The 16,950-nt window shown below is 41.2% G+C and overlaps 1 protein-coding gene across 2 annotated transcripts in view; it reads right to left on the bottom strand.

Annotated features, from left to right (window-relative positions):
* Abca1 (ATP binding cassette subfamily A member 1) overlaps positions 1 to 16,950 on the bottom strand; it is a 131,080-nt gene that overhangs the window by 99,200 nt on the left and 14,930 nt on the right. For both annotated transcript variants that reach the window (XM_076845735.2, XM_076845734.2), the window contains exons 2-3: positions 11,458 to 11,619; positions 852 to 945 (exon numbers count right to left, since the gene is read on the bottom strand). In XM_076845735.2, coding sequence (XP_076701850.1) covers positions 852 to 945; positions 11,458 to 11,523 — 160 coding nt within the window. In that variant the 5' untranslated portion in view covers positions 11,524 to 11,619. The remainder of the gene's footprint in view (positions 1 to 851; positions 946 to 11,457; positions 11,620 to 16,950) is intronic.

The following is a 16,950-nucleotide window of genomic DNA, read 5'->3' as shown; positions in this document are numbered from 1 at the left end:
AACAGTGAAGCTGAGGTCGCAGCTAAACGCCTACATAAATGTCTGTCCTTTAGATTTGGGCTGCTCTGCCATGTCAATCTACCCGTTGAGCCATGCCACAGAGAAAGACTATGGCTGTGGGTGACAACACAGACAACAATAATATGACAGGGGTATTATTACTGCCTCCTTTACAAGAAAGTAAAGTTACTCGCCCACCATGTAAGCCTAGTGAATGCTGTGCCAGGATTCAAACCCAGAAAACCGTGCATTCTTCATCACTTCTCACTGTAAAGGGCTGTCCTTCAAAACACATGACTGACAGACGACCTGAACTGATTCCATCTCTATCCTTATTACCAAGTCCCTGCATCTGTGTGAGCCCTAACTTACTTAGCAAGAAATTAAAACAAATGATAATAAAGTCTAGGAGGTTGTGACTGAATCAAATGAAATAATATCAGTCAAATAATATCAGTCAGATGTTCTGCACAAAGGCTACTTAAAAAATATATGTTCTATAATTTTAACTGCATGTTTAAGACATTAATACAGTGGTAAAGACCAGCAGGACCAAAGAGAGAAGTGCCTTAAGGATGCTTTTTAGTGGCCACTGTCTGAACTCTATTTAAAGTGAAGTTACTTTATTTTCATGATTTAAAAATGTATGAAACAGATGGAAGCTATTGTTGTCATTACTCTTATCACTATTCACTAGGGATCAAAATCAAACTATTAGAAGACTAGATATTCTGTGCCAAGCTATTTGTGTTATTTCCTAGAGTCTTTGGGAAAGGTAAACTCAGCCCATGTTTATTGCCTGAATTTTGCATGGGAGAAGTGAGTCTCAGGCATGACCCACAGATACTCACATTCATGTTGTTCGTAGGGTGGGTAGCTCAGCCGAACAGAGATTAGGATCAGGAAGATAAACAGAGGCCAGGCCACTTCCAGCAAGAGCTGACACTGAGTAGGAAATAAGACAGAGCAATGTGAATTCAAAAAGTAGTATGATACCCAACACTACTGGGTTCTGAAAAATCCACAGAGAAATTCATGAACAATTGACCATCTTCTGCAGCCTCTCCTTCCATGAGCTTTGATAACACTGAACTGTCTGCAGGTCTCACCTTGTAACATTCCATTCCAAACCTTCGTGCGTGGCTTAAGTCAGGAAAGATGCTTCCCTGCCAGCTTCATCAAGCTCACTTCTACTTAGTTTTCAAGACTCAACCATGGTGTCCTTTACTAAATCTAAGTTTGAGAAGTCCAGTCTCCTGGGCTCCCCCAGTAACCCAGGCTCACTCCTCCCAGTGCATCTCCGTGAGCCCTTGAAGTCACCTGTTTGCATCACTGGCTTCCCCACCATAGCCTTAACATCACACTGGGAACATTTTCCATTGCAGAAAATATTCTCTTAAAATATGGCTCTTAATGGCCACTTCATATTTCCATTCTATGACAAGATCATAATTTAACCTTCCTGCTACTGCTGGTACTTCAGAGTGTTTAATGGAGGGTTTGTTTTGTTGATTATTTGTTGCTGGATTTTTTTGCTGTTTCAAATAATTGACTTTTAATTTCCCAAGAACTTTGATATGATTTCCATTAAACTCATCATTAAATCTTCTTTGGGGAAGGAAATACAAGATAATAAACATGTATGTTCTAGGGTGATAAGAACATGTGTGACTTTTTTAAAAAAATGCCTTCTTATGTTTTCTAAATTTTCCACAATAAGCCTGTATTAATTTTCTAATCGAAAAGAAAAAAAAAACCACTATCACCATAAAACTATAAAGGCAAGTGGATCCATCTCTGGAAGAAAACATACTGACGGGGGTTACCAAGACCAAGATGGGGTTGGCCTTGCTAAATATTTCTATAAATAATCTCCAAAAGACGAAACACACTGAAATGTCCAAGCTTGCAAATGACATTCAGCTTCTTCCCTTTTATTTCATACTAATTTTTATTAATGTCTCTTTATTTCACACTAATTCTTAAGTCAATATATATGTATATCACAATATCACATTGCCCCCCTTAAATATATACAACTTTTATCTGTCAATTACTCAGATCCCCAGGTACTCTGTGCCTTTATCAGCTCTTGGCATAGTAGGGCTATAGTCATATAGGAGCTTCTACTCCAGTGTCACTTGCTGCTCACTAAGTCTGCCACATGAAAAAGGCTTAAAAGTGTTTCTTGGGTGAGAGAATGAACTGAAGTTTATAAAATAATGAAGATGAAGACATAAATCAAGTGGGCCCTTTGGGAAAGCAATGTGGCAATATGTATTTAAAAGTTATGTTTATCCCCTTTGACCAAATAATATTCCTGGGAATTCATTCTAGGGAACTTAATTTAAAATGCCAAAAAGCTATATCCATCAAGTTATTCATTGAAACATTATAATTGCAAAATATTGGAAACAACTTAATTGCACAGCAATAGGGAAATGATTAAATTATGGTACATCTACTTGGCAATGGATTATACAGTCATTATAACAATGTTTATGAAACACAGATACCATTAACCAAAAATAAAATTTAAAGAAAAGGACACAAAGTCATAAGCATTCCAAGCTCACAGCTAAATAAAAGCACTTACAAATATTAACAAAGACAGGAATGAAACTTTTAAAAAATGATCAGACGAAAATGAATTCAGAAAAGAATAATGAACCTTGAAGAAAATAAAAGTAAAGAGAGTATGCACAAGATAAATAGTCATCAACCCTGAAGCTCTGAAGCTACCATTTGCACTGGTAGGATAAACAGTAGCTACTATTCATTTAGAGTCTAATATGTACTGGGCATATTTTCTATGACTTATTTCATTTAATCCTCAGAACAACCCTGGGAGGTAGGAACCATTACTGTCCTCACTTTATACATGAAAAGGCTAAGGCTCAAGGACAGTGAATCACAGAGCCTGTGAGCAACAGTGCTGAGATTAGTGGCCAGTTCTGTCCCATCTCTAAGGCACATTGAATCCTATTTGATACTGCAGGTGTCTCAGGCAGGAAATGGCCCCACTAGGTGGCAGGGGACTAAAAACAGCAGCAGGTTCCATAGACACAAGATGAACTCACAGCTTGCAGATTTATAAAAGGTACAGCCAATACTGAGCACCTACTGTGCACCCAGGGATTTTTGTACATTTCATTTCCAATATTTAATCCATAACAAGACTGAGGGATAGATTGTATCATTTCTATTTAAAAGTGAAAAACTAAGGTTCAGATAAACCACGAGTTAAAGCCTGAAAATAGACTGCACCAACGTTTGAACTCAGATCTACTGACCGCTAATTTTCTGCTCTGGTCATGCTGCCATGCTGCCTCTCACTGAACAATGTTGGGGGCATATCCATTTTAAGATCTGCCCCGTAAGTGGAACCCTGTACTTGCCAGCCCTGCTGAGAACTGATCTGACCCAATGAATCAGGCCTTATGTTTCTGGACATCTCTGCAGATCCACATCTAGAACCCTGTAGAGCAGCAGATGCTCAAAATATGTTGGCTACTTGAAAAAAAATGAATGGATCTTCCCCATGATACTGGTAGCAAAAGGCACAAGGAAAATCTTACAAACCACTGTTAGCAGCTGAAGCTAGCATGAGTAAGCAGACCAGGGAAAGCAGTCACATTGAAGATAGCAGTAATAATAGCTAATACTTAAAATAGGTCTTTCTATGTACCAATATGCTAAATGCTTTGCAAATATTGACTCATTTAACCTTCAAACAACTCAATTAGTAGTAGTATTATAATATCCACTTTATAGATGAGGAAACTGAGGGACAAGAAGTTAATGAATTGCCCAAGAGTACAAGATTAGTAAATAACAGAGCTGATATTCAAAGTCAATTGAGTCCCTGCTCATAGCCACTATCACATCAACCTCCTTAGGCCCTCTGCCGTCCTATGGCCAGAATATGTAGACCCCTGATCTTTCAAAGCCCCTGCTAGGCAGAGACACTAACATGTACCGATGAGTGAAGATATCACCACCAATATTCACACCACCCAAATGAGGGAACTCATGAGACAAAACGTAATCATGTCCCTTTCTCCTATACCTCCAAAACACTTCTACCATTGAACATAGAACTCACCTTCCAAGATCAGGGGGATGTTCTAGGTATTTCTTTTCCTAATAGCCTCACTCTAGCAGGAAGGGCTGCTTCAGAAATGCAGTCCTTGCTCTACTCATCAAAATCAGATTTCTCCCCCACCTCTACGCTTAGTACTTTTATTAAGCACAGGCTCTCAGAAATAACTTATAAATAAAAGCTGACCCTTTACCATAATACACTTGTATAGAAAACTTAAGTCTTGCTTTGGTACACCACCAAACTCCACACCTCCCCACCATGGCGTTGGGAAGATGAGGAACACTGCTTCCAAAAAAGTGTTTTTCACCAAAGTCTAAGATGCTCTGGGGAGAGCCAGAGCACTACTGTGTACTTCCCATTGATACTCCTCATCATCATGTGGGCCTGATTTCTCAACAGTGGTGCCACCAACATTTTGAGCCTGATAACTGTGTGGGAGACTCTCCTACTAACTGTAGAGTGCTTAGCAGAACCCCTGGCCTCCACCCATTCATACCAGCAGCACACACATGCTCAGGATTGTGCCAACCAAAAACTTCTCCAGATACTACCAAAAGCCCCAGGGTCAGGGAGGGAGTTTGCCCCTAGATAAGAATCACTGCTCTAGAGTAACTCTTGAAAATTAAATATCATTTCCTGTAAAGGATTGAGAACAGAGTCCAGCTCGTCATGGCTATTATGATCTTCATGTTATTCAATATGCATCAAGCCATTTTGGAATCCTCATTCAGAACTGTACCAAGACCTCACACACTACGCATGTTCACTGAGTGTTCACTGCAGCTGGTTGCAGAAGTTCATATACCACAATCCAGTCACTCTATGAAAGCATTTAGCTACCTAGCCTGAGGACAGTCATGGAACTCCTGAATTCTCAAGATTTATGCATATTAATTCAAAGTTGGGCACAGCAAGGACCATGTTTAAAGAACACAGAAACCAGTGAAATAAAGTTTGGCCTTAGGCAAAGGTCTCCTGAATAATGGGAGCCCAAAAAATTCCCTTCATACAGAAAAAAGAAATCACTGTTTCTTAGTACTGAGTTAAAAAATGCTTGAGATTTCAATGGGGCATGAAACAAGAAACAAAAAGAATATACATCAGAAATACAGAGATGAAAATGTCCTTTCCATTTACAGCATGGTCACAAATCTAGGAAAGCCCACAAAACCGATTAAAAAGCTGAAATTGAAACTGAATTGAAAATAGGGGTAAATTAATCAGAACCAAGGTAAATATAAATAATGGTATTGCTAGAGGCCTGTGATAATCAGCTAAATTAGTAATATGTGAGAGGAGGAAAAAAATTACTATTCACAGTAAGAACAGACACATAAACAGAAAAGTTAAATATTCTCTTAATGTTAAATATTCCTGAACTTTGGTGAGGTAAATAAAGGAAGATGGGAATTAATGAGAGCTAAGCCATGCTTCCTGATGGGAACATTTAATATCCAAATTTTCCAAACCAATTTATAGATTTAACATAATTTCACTTGAAATAGTGATAGATACTTTTTAGAACTTCATATGGAAATAAGATCCAATGAGAAAAAGAAATGGATGAAAACAAGGAAGGATATCCTAAGAGGTCAAATAAAAGGAACGTATAGGACAAGCTCCCCCAGGTATCAGAATGGTCACCAAAGTAAGGACACTCCTGGGGCCATATTAACACACAGGTAACCAACACCTGTCAACCAAACAAAAAACTCCAAAATAGACCCCCACAGACATAAGGTCTTATGAATGTCCCCAAAATAACTAGGCTACAAAAACTACAGGGATAACATTATATGAATGTAAAGAAAAATTAATTTTAGACCCATTCCTAACACCGTGTATGTTTCAATGAGGTGTGGGAAAACTGAAGTGAAATCTGAAAGATTAAATCAGATCAATGCTAGAGGGAAATACAATTTTTAAAACCAGGCTGCCCTCCTGGAACTACTGAGCCTGATACATTGATAATGGCTTTTTAAATTGGGTCTATCCTTTAGAAGGACATCTGGTCCTATACTTCAAGGACCATTTCCCTTTGTCCTGGTAATCCTAGTCCTGAGATTTTTAGCCTAAGGAAATAATACAAAAGTAAGAAAAGTCTAAGTATATAAAATCTTTACAGTAATTTAATTGTAACAGCAAATGCTGAGAGCAAATTAAATGTTGTCAATAGGGTTCGAGCTTATAAAATGAAAACTGCATGGACGGCTTAGTAAAGAACATAAATGGTGTCATCCTATGGTTGGAGCCAAAGGTCCAGCCATTCCTCCTACTAATTTACTAATAGTACTTTCTTCACCTGTGGAACAGAAGTTGCAATGCACAGCTCTCAGCATCACTGTGAAAACTGAGACATAATAGGTATAAAAGCACTTCCACTGCCACCAAACACAGCCTACCCTCAGAAATCCTTATTATAAATATAAAGATTATTTGGAAACATGGGATTACACACACTAAATACCGTTAAACTAAAGAAGAAAACAGCATAAAATGGTATACATGTATTAATGATTATAATTACCCCCTGGGGCTCTCCTCATTCAAGTTCCTTAAGTGTCAAGAACCACAAGACTGATCCTAGAGATCACAGTCCACCATCAAAAATTCCTTGTGAACATAAAATCACAGCTACAAGGCATTGTATGATCTGGCCCTGCCTCTTTCCATCCATTCCCCAGCCAGTTTTCCTTCATTCCATCAGTGCCACTGGCTTCTTTTTGTTCCTGGATCCAAAAACATATACCCCTAGTCTCTTGGCCTGGAATGCAGGGCCTCTGATCCCAGAACCCCTGATCATTGGTCAACACTGCTGCTCAAATTTCAGGGCTCTATCTAAGTTAAATGTCATGACCTTCCATTCTAACTGAAGTCCCTACTCCTGTCAGTACCATCCTTTGGTTGTTTCTTTCATAACACTTATCATAGTTTATAATTATATTTTTTTATTTTTGTGCAATGTGTTTCATATCTGCCTCCCTCATTAAACTGGGAGTTCTGCAAGGACAGGGACCATGACTATCTGGTTTATCAATATATACCCAGCGTAATCTCCCAAAAGTAATAGATGTTAAATAAATATTTATCCAAATGAAACAACAAATAGCTATTTGTTCTAATTTTCTTCATTCCATAGAAGAGAGAACTAAAGCTTGGAAGAAATGACCACTGAGGCACACAGTGGCTAAGGTGAGTTTAGATCATGGCCACTAGAGCTGGGCTAAGACTAAAGTCAGGGGAAAAAAATGTGTCAGTGAAACTGGAATTCGGGAGGGGGTACAGATTATTCATCCACTGTAAAATTCTCCAATGGCTCAGAAAGGAGGAGTTTTATTTATTGATTGATAATTTATTCCTTATTATTAAAGAGTACCCAAATAGTAGTACTTCTAAGTTATAAAAAATTATCTATTTTCTTAGCCACATGATTGAAAAAGTGATCTAATTGAAAAAAAGTAATGGTAAAGGAAAAAGGAAAGAGGCCACATGGTCACCCTCACTCTGTCCCACTTGTTCCCCGGAGACCTTGGCCTCTGGCTCAGCCTACCACCAGATGAAGAGCCTAAAATCTCTGAAGGCCCTCCCCCTTCCTGTCCCAAAACCTGTTTGCACTGAATGACTGCCACCCACACAAGCTAACTGTTACTTTGAACCCAAACTGAGCTTTGCACCCAACTTTCGCAACTCAATTCAGTGAACTCTTTGCCCAACAGAAATAGTGGAAAACTAACCCTGATTGATGGTCCTCATGAGTCTGCACAATGAAGGCCCAGGACAGGGGTCCATGGGACACATCAGCAAACAAGGACACCAAGAAGGGCAAAGCCACCTTTCAACAAGGTTGCTCTGGGATGTACTGCTCAGTTCTGGGCTTTGACATGTTCTCTCTATTCCTCCTGGAAGCAACAAACAAGACCCCTGACCCAGACCCCTGACTTCCTCAAGATCCACACTAACGAACCAGGAATACATTGACCGCTCATTCAGCAAACTCTCATTAATCATGTCCCAAGTTCCAGGTTCTGTGCTGGGCTTCAGGATCAAGTATATGCATTCCTGGATCTCAGGAGCAAGGAAACATGCAATATGGGCATTTATTGTGGGCAAGAGCTATCATGCAGATATCATGGTCATATCATGGTCATGCAGGTATCATAGTCAGGGCTGGCTCTGACTATGTGAGCTAACAAAGTGGCACCAAAACCTTTAGCAGGTTCCAACGTCTACACAATATAATGTAAAAACTCAAGCCAGGATTGAGAGGTATCCACCAGTCAGAATCTCAGATTCAAGAATATAAAACCTTGCATGCCGATAAAATAAACCCTGCTAAGAAGGATCCAGCCTTATTATTTGTACCCATCTGAGGCCACCAGGAGATTAGTGCTGGTGCTGCTTTCATGATGGACCCTCTCTGGACCCCTCCATCCCTCCGAACCCTAATTCCATCAAGTACACAAGAGGCAAGTCAGATCTTTCCAGCTCCAGCCCCATCTGACAATCTGAGCATCTGTGACTTAAAATAAACCACCTTTCTTTCTGACTCAACAAAATGGCATTCCTTTAGAAATCTTGAAGAGAAGTAACACAAACAGGATAGCAGGTAATGGCACAGCGTCTAAAAAAGGCCTTTAGTGTCAGGGGACCGTGTTCCTACTTCCTTCTTCAACAAGAACTCTGCACAAATTGCCTTTAACTAAGCCTCCCTATCTCTCTAATCCCAACCCTTGTAAAGACATAAGTAATACTGAGCAAAAAGCTCAAAACAAGCTCAAAACCAGTGTAGACTGGCCCAGACGGGAGGATCCAGCCCACATCCTGTTCTACTCTTTTCCCTGATTCCTTTCCTGGTCAAGCACAGAAAACCTTTTTCCTGCTATTTAATCCTCTCCCAGGCTGGGCACTGCTATGCAGCTGCTAAGCATTTGGAAGAGAGAAGGAAAGAACTGTGATGGACGGAATGAGAAAATCACAGCCTCTGGTCCTAGCTCAGGTGCTACCTGATGACTGGGGGGATCCCTCCCATGCTCTGTGCCTCAGCTTTCTCATCTGTAAAACCACAAGTTTGAACTGGACTGTCCTTGAACCCCGCCCCCTTTCACTGTTAATATAATTCCTTTCCATGACTCACTAATGGACACACCATGGCAAAGATAATTTCCCACTAAGAAGGCGGCTGCCACTAGGTTGAAAAGAAGCGGGGAACATGGACCACATAGTAGCTAAGAAATGAAGAGATAAGGACAAACCTCCTAGAAAATGGAAATATCAGAGACTGGGAACAAGTGCAAGAGGCAGGAGTTAAGGCAAGGAAGAAGTCAGAAACTTCAAGATTTTCGATGGAGGATAGAAAAATAATGATGCTACTAATCATTACTAAAATAATGATGCTACTAATAATGATGGCACAGTGGTGTAGAATATCTGGAATGAGATTATCTGGATTTGAACCTTACCTGTGTTCCTTGTCAGCAAAGTGGAACTCTATCAAATCCCTCTCTTAACCTCTCTATCAAATCCCTCATAACATGAGAACTGACAGCTATAATATGAGAAAAAATAGCACTTTATGAGGCCTTAAAAGGAATAATCCAGTTAATAATCCACTTCATGCCTGAAACATGGATGCTTATGTTTGTTTTTATATTAATATTATGCATTATGTTTCACTACTATTTTGACTAAAACAGACAGGATACATTTAGAGAGCTAGTCCCTGTTCTCTTACTAGTGACCTTGGGATTCATGTTCCCCATTTGTAACATGAGAGGCTGGACAAAATCAGTGTTTCTCAATCTCAAAGCAGTATGCATACTTTGAAAGCATTATACGTGAGTTCTCTGCAAGGATTTTAAACATTTTGTGTTTTCATTTCAATGATCATCTAAACAAATCCTGATAAAAGTATCTGGATTTTCTGAATGCTTACTTTAGAATCAAGTGCTGGCACAAGACTTCAAAGCCCAAGTTTATATTCGTGCATGCGTTTGTGTTGGCATCAGTATTACTGTAGAGGACTGAGAAAGGAACAGATGAAAACTCGATTTATGAATGATGGGAATGAACCAAATGACATCAAATGAAACTTGTTCAAGCAGGAAAATGTACAGAGATTTGAATAATTAGCACACAGAAATACAGACTTGCCAAACTCCAAAGGAACAGTCCTGTACCACCCACTACTATATTCATGTTGCACCTTATAATATGCATTTTAGCTAAGCAGAGTCAGTTGTTTTATCACATTTATTGTGTTAAATTTTAATTGTATTTTTTTTGCGATTTTGTTTGCATTTAATTTGTAAAAATACACATGGGTCATATAGTTATATCATAGCCTATAAAAGATATATATCTAGTTATATATATGAGCATACTTAAGTAACATTAAAATCAAAATTACATGAACAAAAGGGTATCCTGACATTTTTGGTTCTTTTAAGGAAGGTCCAAGCATCACTCTACTTTGAGAAACACTGAAATAAATTCTCTCCAAGGTTATTTACTGCTATTTGTGTTTCTGAAAGATGAACATTTTTTGGATCCAGATAAGTTGAGCTTCATTAAGACAGTGAAGTGGGGATGCAGTCTTGGAATTCGGGAAATAGGCAGAACAGGAAAGAGAGATTTAGAAACCAACTACAGAGAGATGTAGCTAAGCCAGGAGGACTACATAGAATCACTAAGGAGGGGTAGCCAGAGATAAAGCAGCAAAGAATTGATGCCTGAGCTTCAGGGAGATCACCCTGCCTTTTAGCCCTCCTGTTCCTTTGGAAAAATACCAAGCACCTGTGCATTAAAGATGACCTCCTCAGGATTACTCAAGGCATTACTGACCTATCTGGGAGGTGAAAGGCATAGAATCCTCCACAGAAATAAGACAGGCCTTGCTTATCATATTCCTCCAGGCCTTCAAAGTTGGAAGGACAGAGCACAGACACCAAGAGATCCAGGAATTGATCTCTAAAGCTGTGCCATTATCTCACTGCACTCCCAATTCCCAGAAATACAGGGGCCCATGTGTTGCTCTTAGAAAGCCAGGAAGCTCCCGGGGCTATAGCAAAAGGAAATACTGGTGTGAGGTGGCCAGTGGCAATTATCTATTAGGTTTCAGAAGTCAGAACTCATGGATCTAGGGGCTAGCACGAACCAAAGACAATATTCCTGCCTGGTTGCAAATCTTCCCTCTATGCCAAGCCACAAGGCCACATCAGGATCGCAGAGTCCTGGGTCCACAAGTGCCAGGTTCATTGAATCTCTCTGGAAATCCAGAATACTCCCTTCCCTCCCCCCTCTAACCCGCTATGGAGGAAAGCATGAGAGAGCCCCGCAGAGAAACCCACACTTACTGTTTGTCTTCTTCTGAAAGTGAGGTTCTTCCACAGCAGCAACCTCAACTGAGGCCAATAAGCCATGTTACCTCAGCCGGCACCCAAAGCAACCTGTGTGTGGCTCAGGAGCCCTGGAGGCACTGGCCGAAGCTCACAGCAGACGCTGTGGCTGGTCATTAACTGAAAGATAAAGCAGAAGAGGAGACAGCCGTCAGTTATTGATGCAAAGTCATACACCAATGAGGGCGGTGGCTCCAGCCCTCTCACCTGAGACCGCCAAAACCCAAGTCTACGTCCTAACTGCTCCTCCATGGTCAGGTGTCCTGGACTCCAGCCAGCCTCAGGATACTCCAGCAAACAGGGCTTCAAACTGCTGCTTTCTGGCAGCAGACTGGGAGCTAATTATTATGGTCCTAATCATTTGAACTCCATTGGTGGGATCATTTGGGAATGAAAAATGCACTTAGAAAAACAGATTCAAGGGAGCAAACTTAGGTGATCAAAACACTGAGGACAGAAATGGCACATTGGAATCCCAGACCTGTTTCCCTTCTCTAAGAAAGTAGCTCCCCTTACATAAAGTGTCAGCAGCATTGATAAATTTTGCCTCAAGCCTGGCGTGACTATTATGCTATTTCCTAAAATTCACTGCAGACAAAATTTTCATGTGGCCACAAAGTTGGGTCCTTCAAATGATAAATGGCACCATCAATAAAGCAGTTTCCCTGTCTGGAAAGCCTCAACGTGACTTTGATGACTGTGAATAAGCACCAAAGAAATGCCACAATATCTGGCTCCCGGGTGATAAAGACAACCCGAGAGCTGCGTCTCTGTGGAAAGAAAACAACATCCCATAGAGAAGCAAGGGCTGCTGAGGCAGACACAGCGCAGCACCTGTGAAACTGACAAGCTCCCACGGCCCGGGCATATGCACACTTCTGGCCCTGTTCAACCTGCACCTGGTCGCACGGCCTGACTACTCCTTGTCAGGTGTCACAGCTGCCTCCTTTGGAGAAGGGTTTCACCACGCTGGGACAAGGAGTTCTCATAAACTGGAGATACAAGATTCTGTGTGTTCCAGCTGTCCACCCAACAGCTGTATTTATTGAATGCTGAAATAATCCCAAGGAATTATGCTCAAGTTAAAGTTGAGAAAGAGGCAAAAAATAAATAAAAAGTGAAAAGAGAGAGAGAGAGAGAGAGAGAGAAGAGTGTGGCACACACAGGTTAAAGTCGTACCCTGTCAGCACTTGGTAGTCATGAACCCTCAACAGAACCAGAAACCAATTTTATTGATATAAATAAATAAATGATGATTGTGGCTTCTAGTGGCACAGGGTGGGACATTAGGCCTAAGGAACCAACAGCAAAAGGAGCTAAGGATGTAGAAACCATTTATGGATAAGAAACCAAAAACTGGACCAAAAATCCTTGAATCCAGAGGAGATCTCAGTGCAAAGTCACCCTGCAGTAGAGTATTATCCTTTGTTCCCCACCCTACAAAGATTCTGATTAAAAACTTCCAGGGAAGCAAAGAGACTGGAGGAAATTTCCAGTGTCTGAGAAGAAAGGATGGCCTATCATAAGATATTCTACTTCGTTCTTTAGCAATCCAATACAACAGGAATTCTTTCGAGATAGTCAAGATCTATCTTTTCTTTATTATTTGTTCAGCAAACTGCTAACAGACACAAACCTCCAAAGTTTCTCATGCCACAAAGAGAAAGACTTAAACCAGAACTGTCACACTGGTTTGCAGTTCCTTGTTTAAAGATGTCAACTGGACTCGAGGCATGAGAACCAGAAAGGCATCGGGAGGCCCGCGTTTATAATCCCAAATTGTTTTGTAAATGGCTAAGGATAGGACAGGGTTTGTACTCCAGAACCACCCCCAAAAATAAATGATTAACTAGATTGTTCTCCTGCAGAAAGCTTCTCTCAGGGAATCACTTAGTTGATTTATATACTACAGGAATCTTTTCAGATCCCCAAGGTAACACTGAGGAATCTAGAACAAAGTTTGCTATTAAAAATGGAAGAACTAACCAACAGAAAGCAGAATTAGCCCAAGTTTCCCAAGCATGTGTCCATGGCCAAGGCTTCAGGGTCGCTGAAGGGGGTGATAATACCTGCCTGCCATGGCAATCCGAGGACTAAATGAGAAAAAATAAGTTCCCAAAACAGTCCAAGGCAAAACCTAAGTTGCCAAAGAAATATGAGTTCCCATCTTCCTACTTATATTTCTCTGTTTTATTATAACCCAGATAAATGGTTCCAACCTGTTCAAACTGGTCATTCCATTATTTCTAGCAAATCCATTGTGAGTTCCTGGAAAGGAAGGAGGGATCCAGTAAGAAGGATGAAATCTGAGTGGCCTAGAGCCAGGGTCTCCAGGGCTGAACCCAAGTATAGAATTTCCTTCCCTCAGCTATGCCCGGAGAAGCTCAGGGGAAGAGAAGAACCACCAGAATGCTCATGAGAAAAGGAGGAAAGGAAAACCAAGAGAGGGTTTCTTGGACGGCATTTATATAAAATTACATTTTTAGGTCTCCAAACATGGGTGCTGACCCCACAGACCCTCAAGAGACATACGGATGGTTAGCAAGAAGTAGCCCAGGGCACCAGGAGAAAGTTGGACTCTGGATTCCCTGTGTGCAAACAGGCAGGCTTCCTGCCCCAATTCCTCCCGCCCACCTTGGCATTTCCTGGCCTCCTACACAATCCGCCCCCTCCGCCCCCATCTCAGAGCACAATGCTCAAGGCTGGGAGCAAGTCTCTCCAAAGAGAAGGGTTTGTCAATGCCTGAACCCTTCTGCCCAGGTAACAAAGCCAAAGGGACATTACCACATCAGTTTTCCAAGGAAGTGAACAAACAAAACCAGAAACCATAAAAAAAAAAAAAAAAAAAAAAGCCAGTACTACGTAATGTACTGGATTTCTCAATGTTTCAAAGCATAGCAGGCTCACTCCTGCCCTTCTACACATTTCCAGTTACTGGCTGGAAAGGATCCCACTTCACAATCATCACCAGTCAATAGGCTACTCTCATCTTGCTCCTGGAGAACCACAACAGCCACTTTACTGGCCTCCCTTCCTCCAGTCTTGCCCCACATCTACCCCTTTGACCCACAGCACCTAAGTTCTTTGACCAAACCAAATAGGCCATTCCACAATCCTTTCCAGCTCCTCACCGCCCTGAGGATGAGGTCCAATCCTCCACAAGGTTCACCAGCCTCTGGCCTCCTGGCTGGGACTCCAAGCCTACTCTCTCTCCATTCCCCACCTGCTCAGCAATGCCTGGAGCTCTGAATCAGAGGCTGGGGAACACTCAAGGACCGCTGGAAATTCTCTGGTGTGTTCCCTTGTCCTTTCTCCAGCACTGTCACCCTGGCTAAGTCTTCCTCCACCTTGGGCCTCCACTTCGTCATCACTTCCTCAGCTTCCTTTCCTGACCACCTCCCCTTCCTAGGTGGCCCCAGGGAGACCTCTGTTTTCCCTTATATGAGTATATTCCTCTTCTGGGTCCCGGTTCCTTCATGACTGTTTTCAAAGACAATACAGGCAAAACTCAGGGGATGGTGACTTAATTAATTAAGAAAATGACAGACATGAGAAATAGGGTCTCAGCATTCAAGGGTGGTGACATTCACGGGCCTGTGGTAACTGATTTCACAAGCTTTACTAACTGATTCAGACAAATTGTCCCCTGAGAGGAAGCTCTGTGTACAGCAGGCTTCCACCTCACACTGAAGAGGGTCACAAAGGACTGCTGAGCTTGCCAGGTGGCTCCTGGGGCATCCTGGAAACTGTAATTGAATCTAAATCTGCTTCCCTTAAACATCAGGCTTAGCTACGGACTGAGCAACCCTCCCAAAGCCGCAGGGACCACTGCAATCCGTTTCTGCCAATCCTCAGACTCAAGTCCTAGTGGCGGGCTCTCTAGGTCTTGTCCTCAGTCACTCAGGTGGGTCACTCCTGGCCAGAATTTGGTAATTTCCATATCTCAAACTTGTTTGAGGCATCATGGACCCGGAAGAAGTTAACTACTCAAAGGTGACGAATGTTTTTCTGAAATTTTCACTTCAAATGCCACTGATATTCTGAAGCTATTCATATCTACAGAATACCAAAGATTGCTAAAAATAGAATCATCCCAATAAGCAAAGATGCATAACATCACACATTGCAGAGAAATGCAAGTTAAAACCACACTGAGATATCACTACATACCCACTGAAAGTTAAAAAAAAAAAAAAGTGCTAGGGAACATGTGGAGTAATTGGAGCTCAGGACACGGATCGTGGTAATACACGATGAAAGAGCCACTTTAAGAAGTTTGGCAGTTTCTTGTTAAGGTTTACATATACTCGGGACATCACCCACCAATCCCAGCCTAGGTATTTACCCTCTAAAAAATGAGAGTATATGTCCACACAAAGACATAAATATAAATGTTTACAGAAGTATTATACAGAGTAGCCCCAAACTGCAAACCATCCAAATGTGCATCAACAGGAGAATAAATAAAAATGGAATACTACTTAGTAACACAAAGGAACCAACTACTGATAGATGCAACATCATGCATAAATCCCAATTACACTTATGCTAGGAGAAATAAGCCATTTATATGGCATTCTAGAAAAGGTGAAACAAAAGAGACGTAAATCAGGACAGTGGTTGCCAGGAGTTATGGCAGGGGAAGAGGACAGAATGCGCAGGGGCATAGAAATATTCTCTATTAGAAGAGTGGTGGTAGTACATCTGTGAAAATGCATCCCACTGCACAGTTTGCAGGGGTGAATTTTACTGTATGTAAATTATATATCAATAAACCCCACACCAAAAAAAATCTGCCTTCTATTATAATAATTAACATGCCTAGAGGTCAAATTACACCTTGGAAGATCTAAGAACCGCAGAGTAGAAAGCCTGATTATTGTGTGATCCCCTCAGAAAAGAAAAAGTAGATAAACATTCATAACTACTTATTAATTCCACACACAACTGCAGCCTTAACTCGCAAGGCTCCCATTAGCCACAACAAATATTTATCGAGCATCTATCACGTGCCAGGTGCTTGCAAGACCCTAGAGATTCAGCAAGGAACAAGAGACACAAGCTTCCAGCCTTCATGGGATCTCTGTTCTAGCAGAGGAGATGGAAAGTAGACAATAACTGTGGGTTGCCAAGACAGTGGGTGAAGAGGAAGGACACAGAGCATAACAGGGAAAGGAAAATAACTCCTCTGAGGAAGCATCTTGAGAATAATGAAGTGACAGTGGCCCAGTCATATGCTACCCACAAAGAGGTCATTGAAGTAACAGCCAGTATCAGACATCCTTTTTACTTTCCCTAGACCAGTACTTGGAATGTCAGTCAGGCCCAGTGATGCTGCAAAAGGACAAAATTTAAAAAATAAAACATAAAAATAATTTTAAAACAATAACAATAATAATAAAAGCTCACAAGAAGCTTGGTAAGACAGGAGAAATGATGACCCTGGGCTCC

Source organism: Callospermophilus lateralis, chromosome 2 (genome assembly GCF_048772815.1).
Source record: "Callospermophilus lateralis isolate mCalLat2 chromosome 2, mCalLat2.hap1, whole genome shotgun sequence".
NCBI lineage: Eukaryota > Metazoa > Chordata > Mammalia > Rodentia > Sciuridae > Callospermophilus > Callospermophilus lateralis.
Note: the sequence above shows the minus strand (reverse complement) of the source record. Positions and strands in the feature narration are given on the sequence as shown.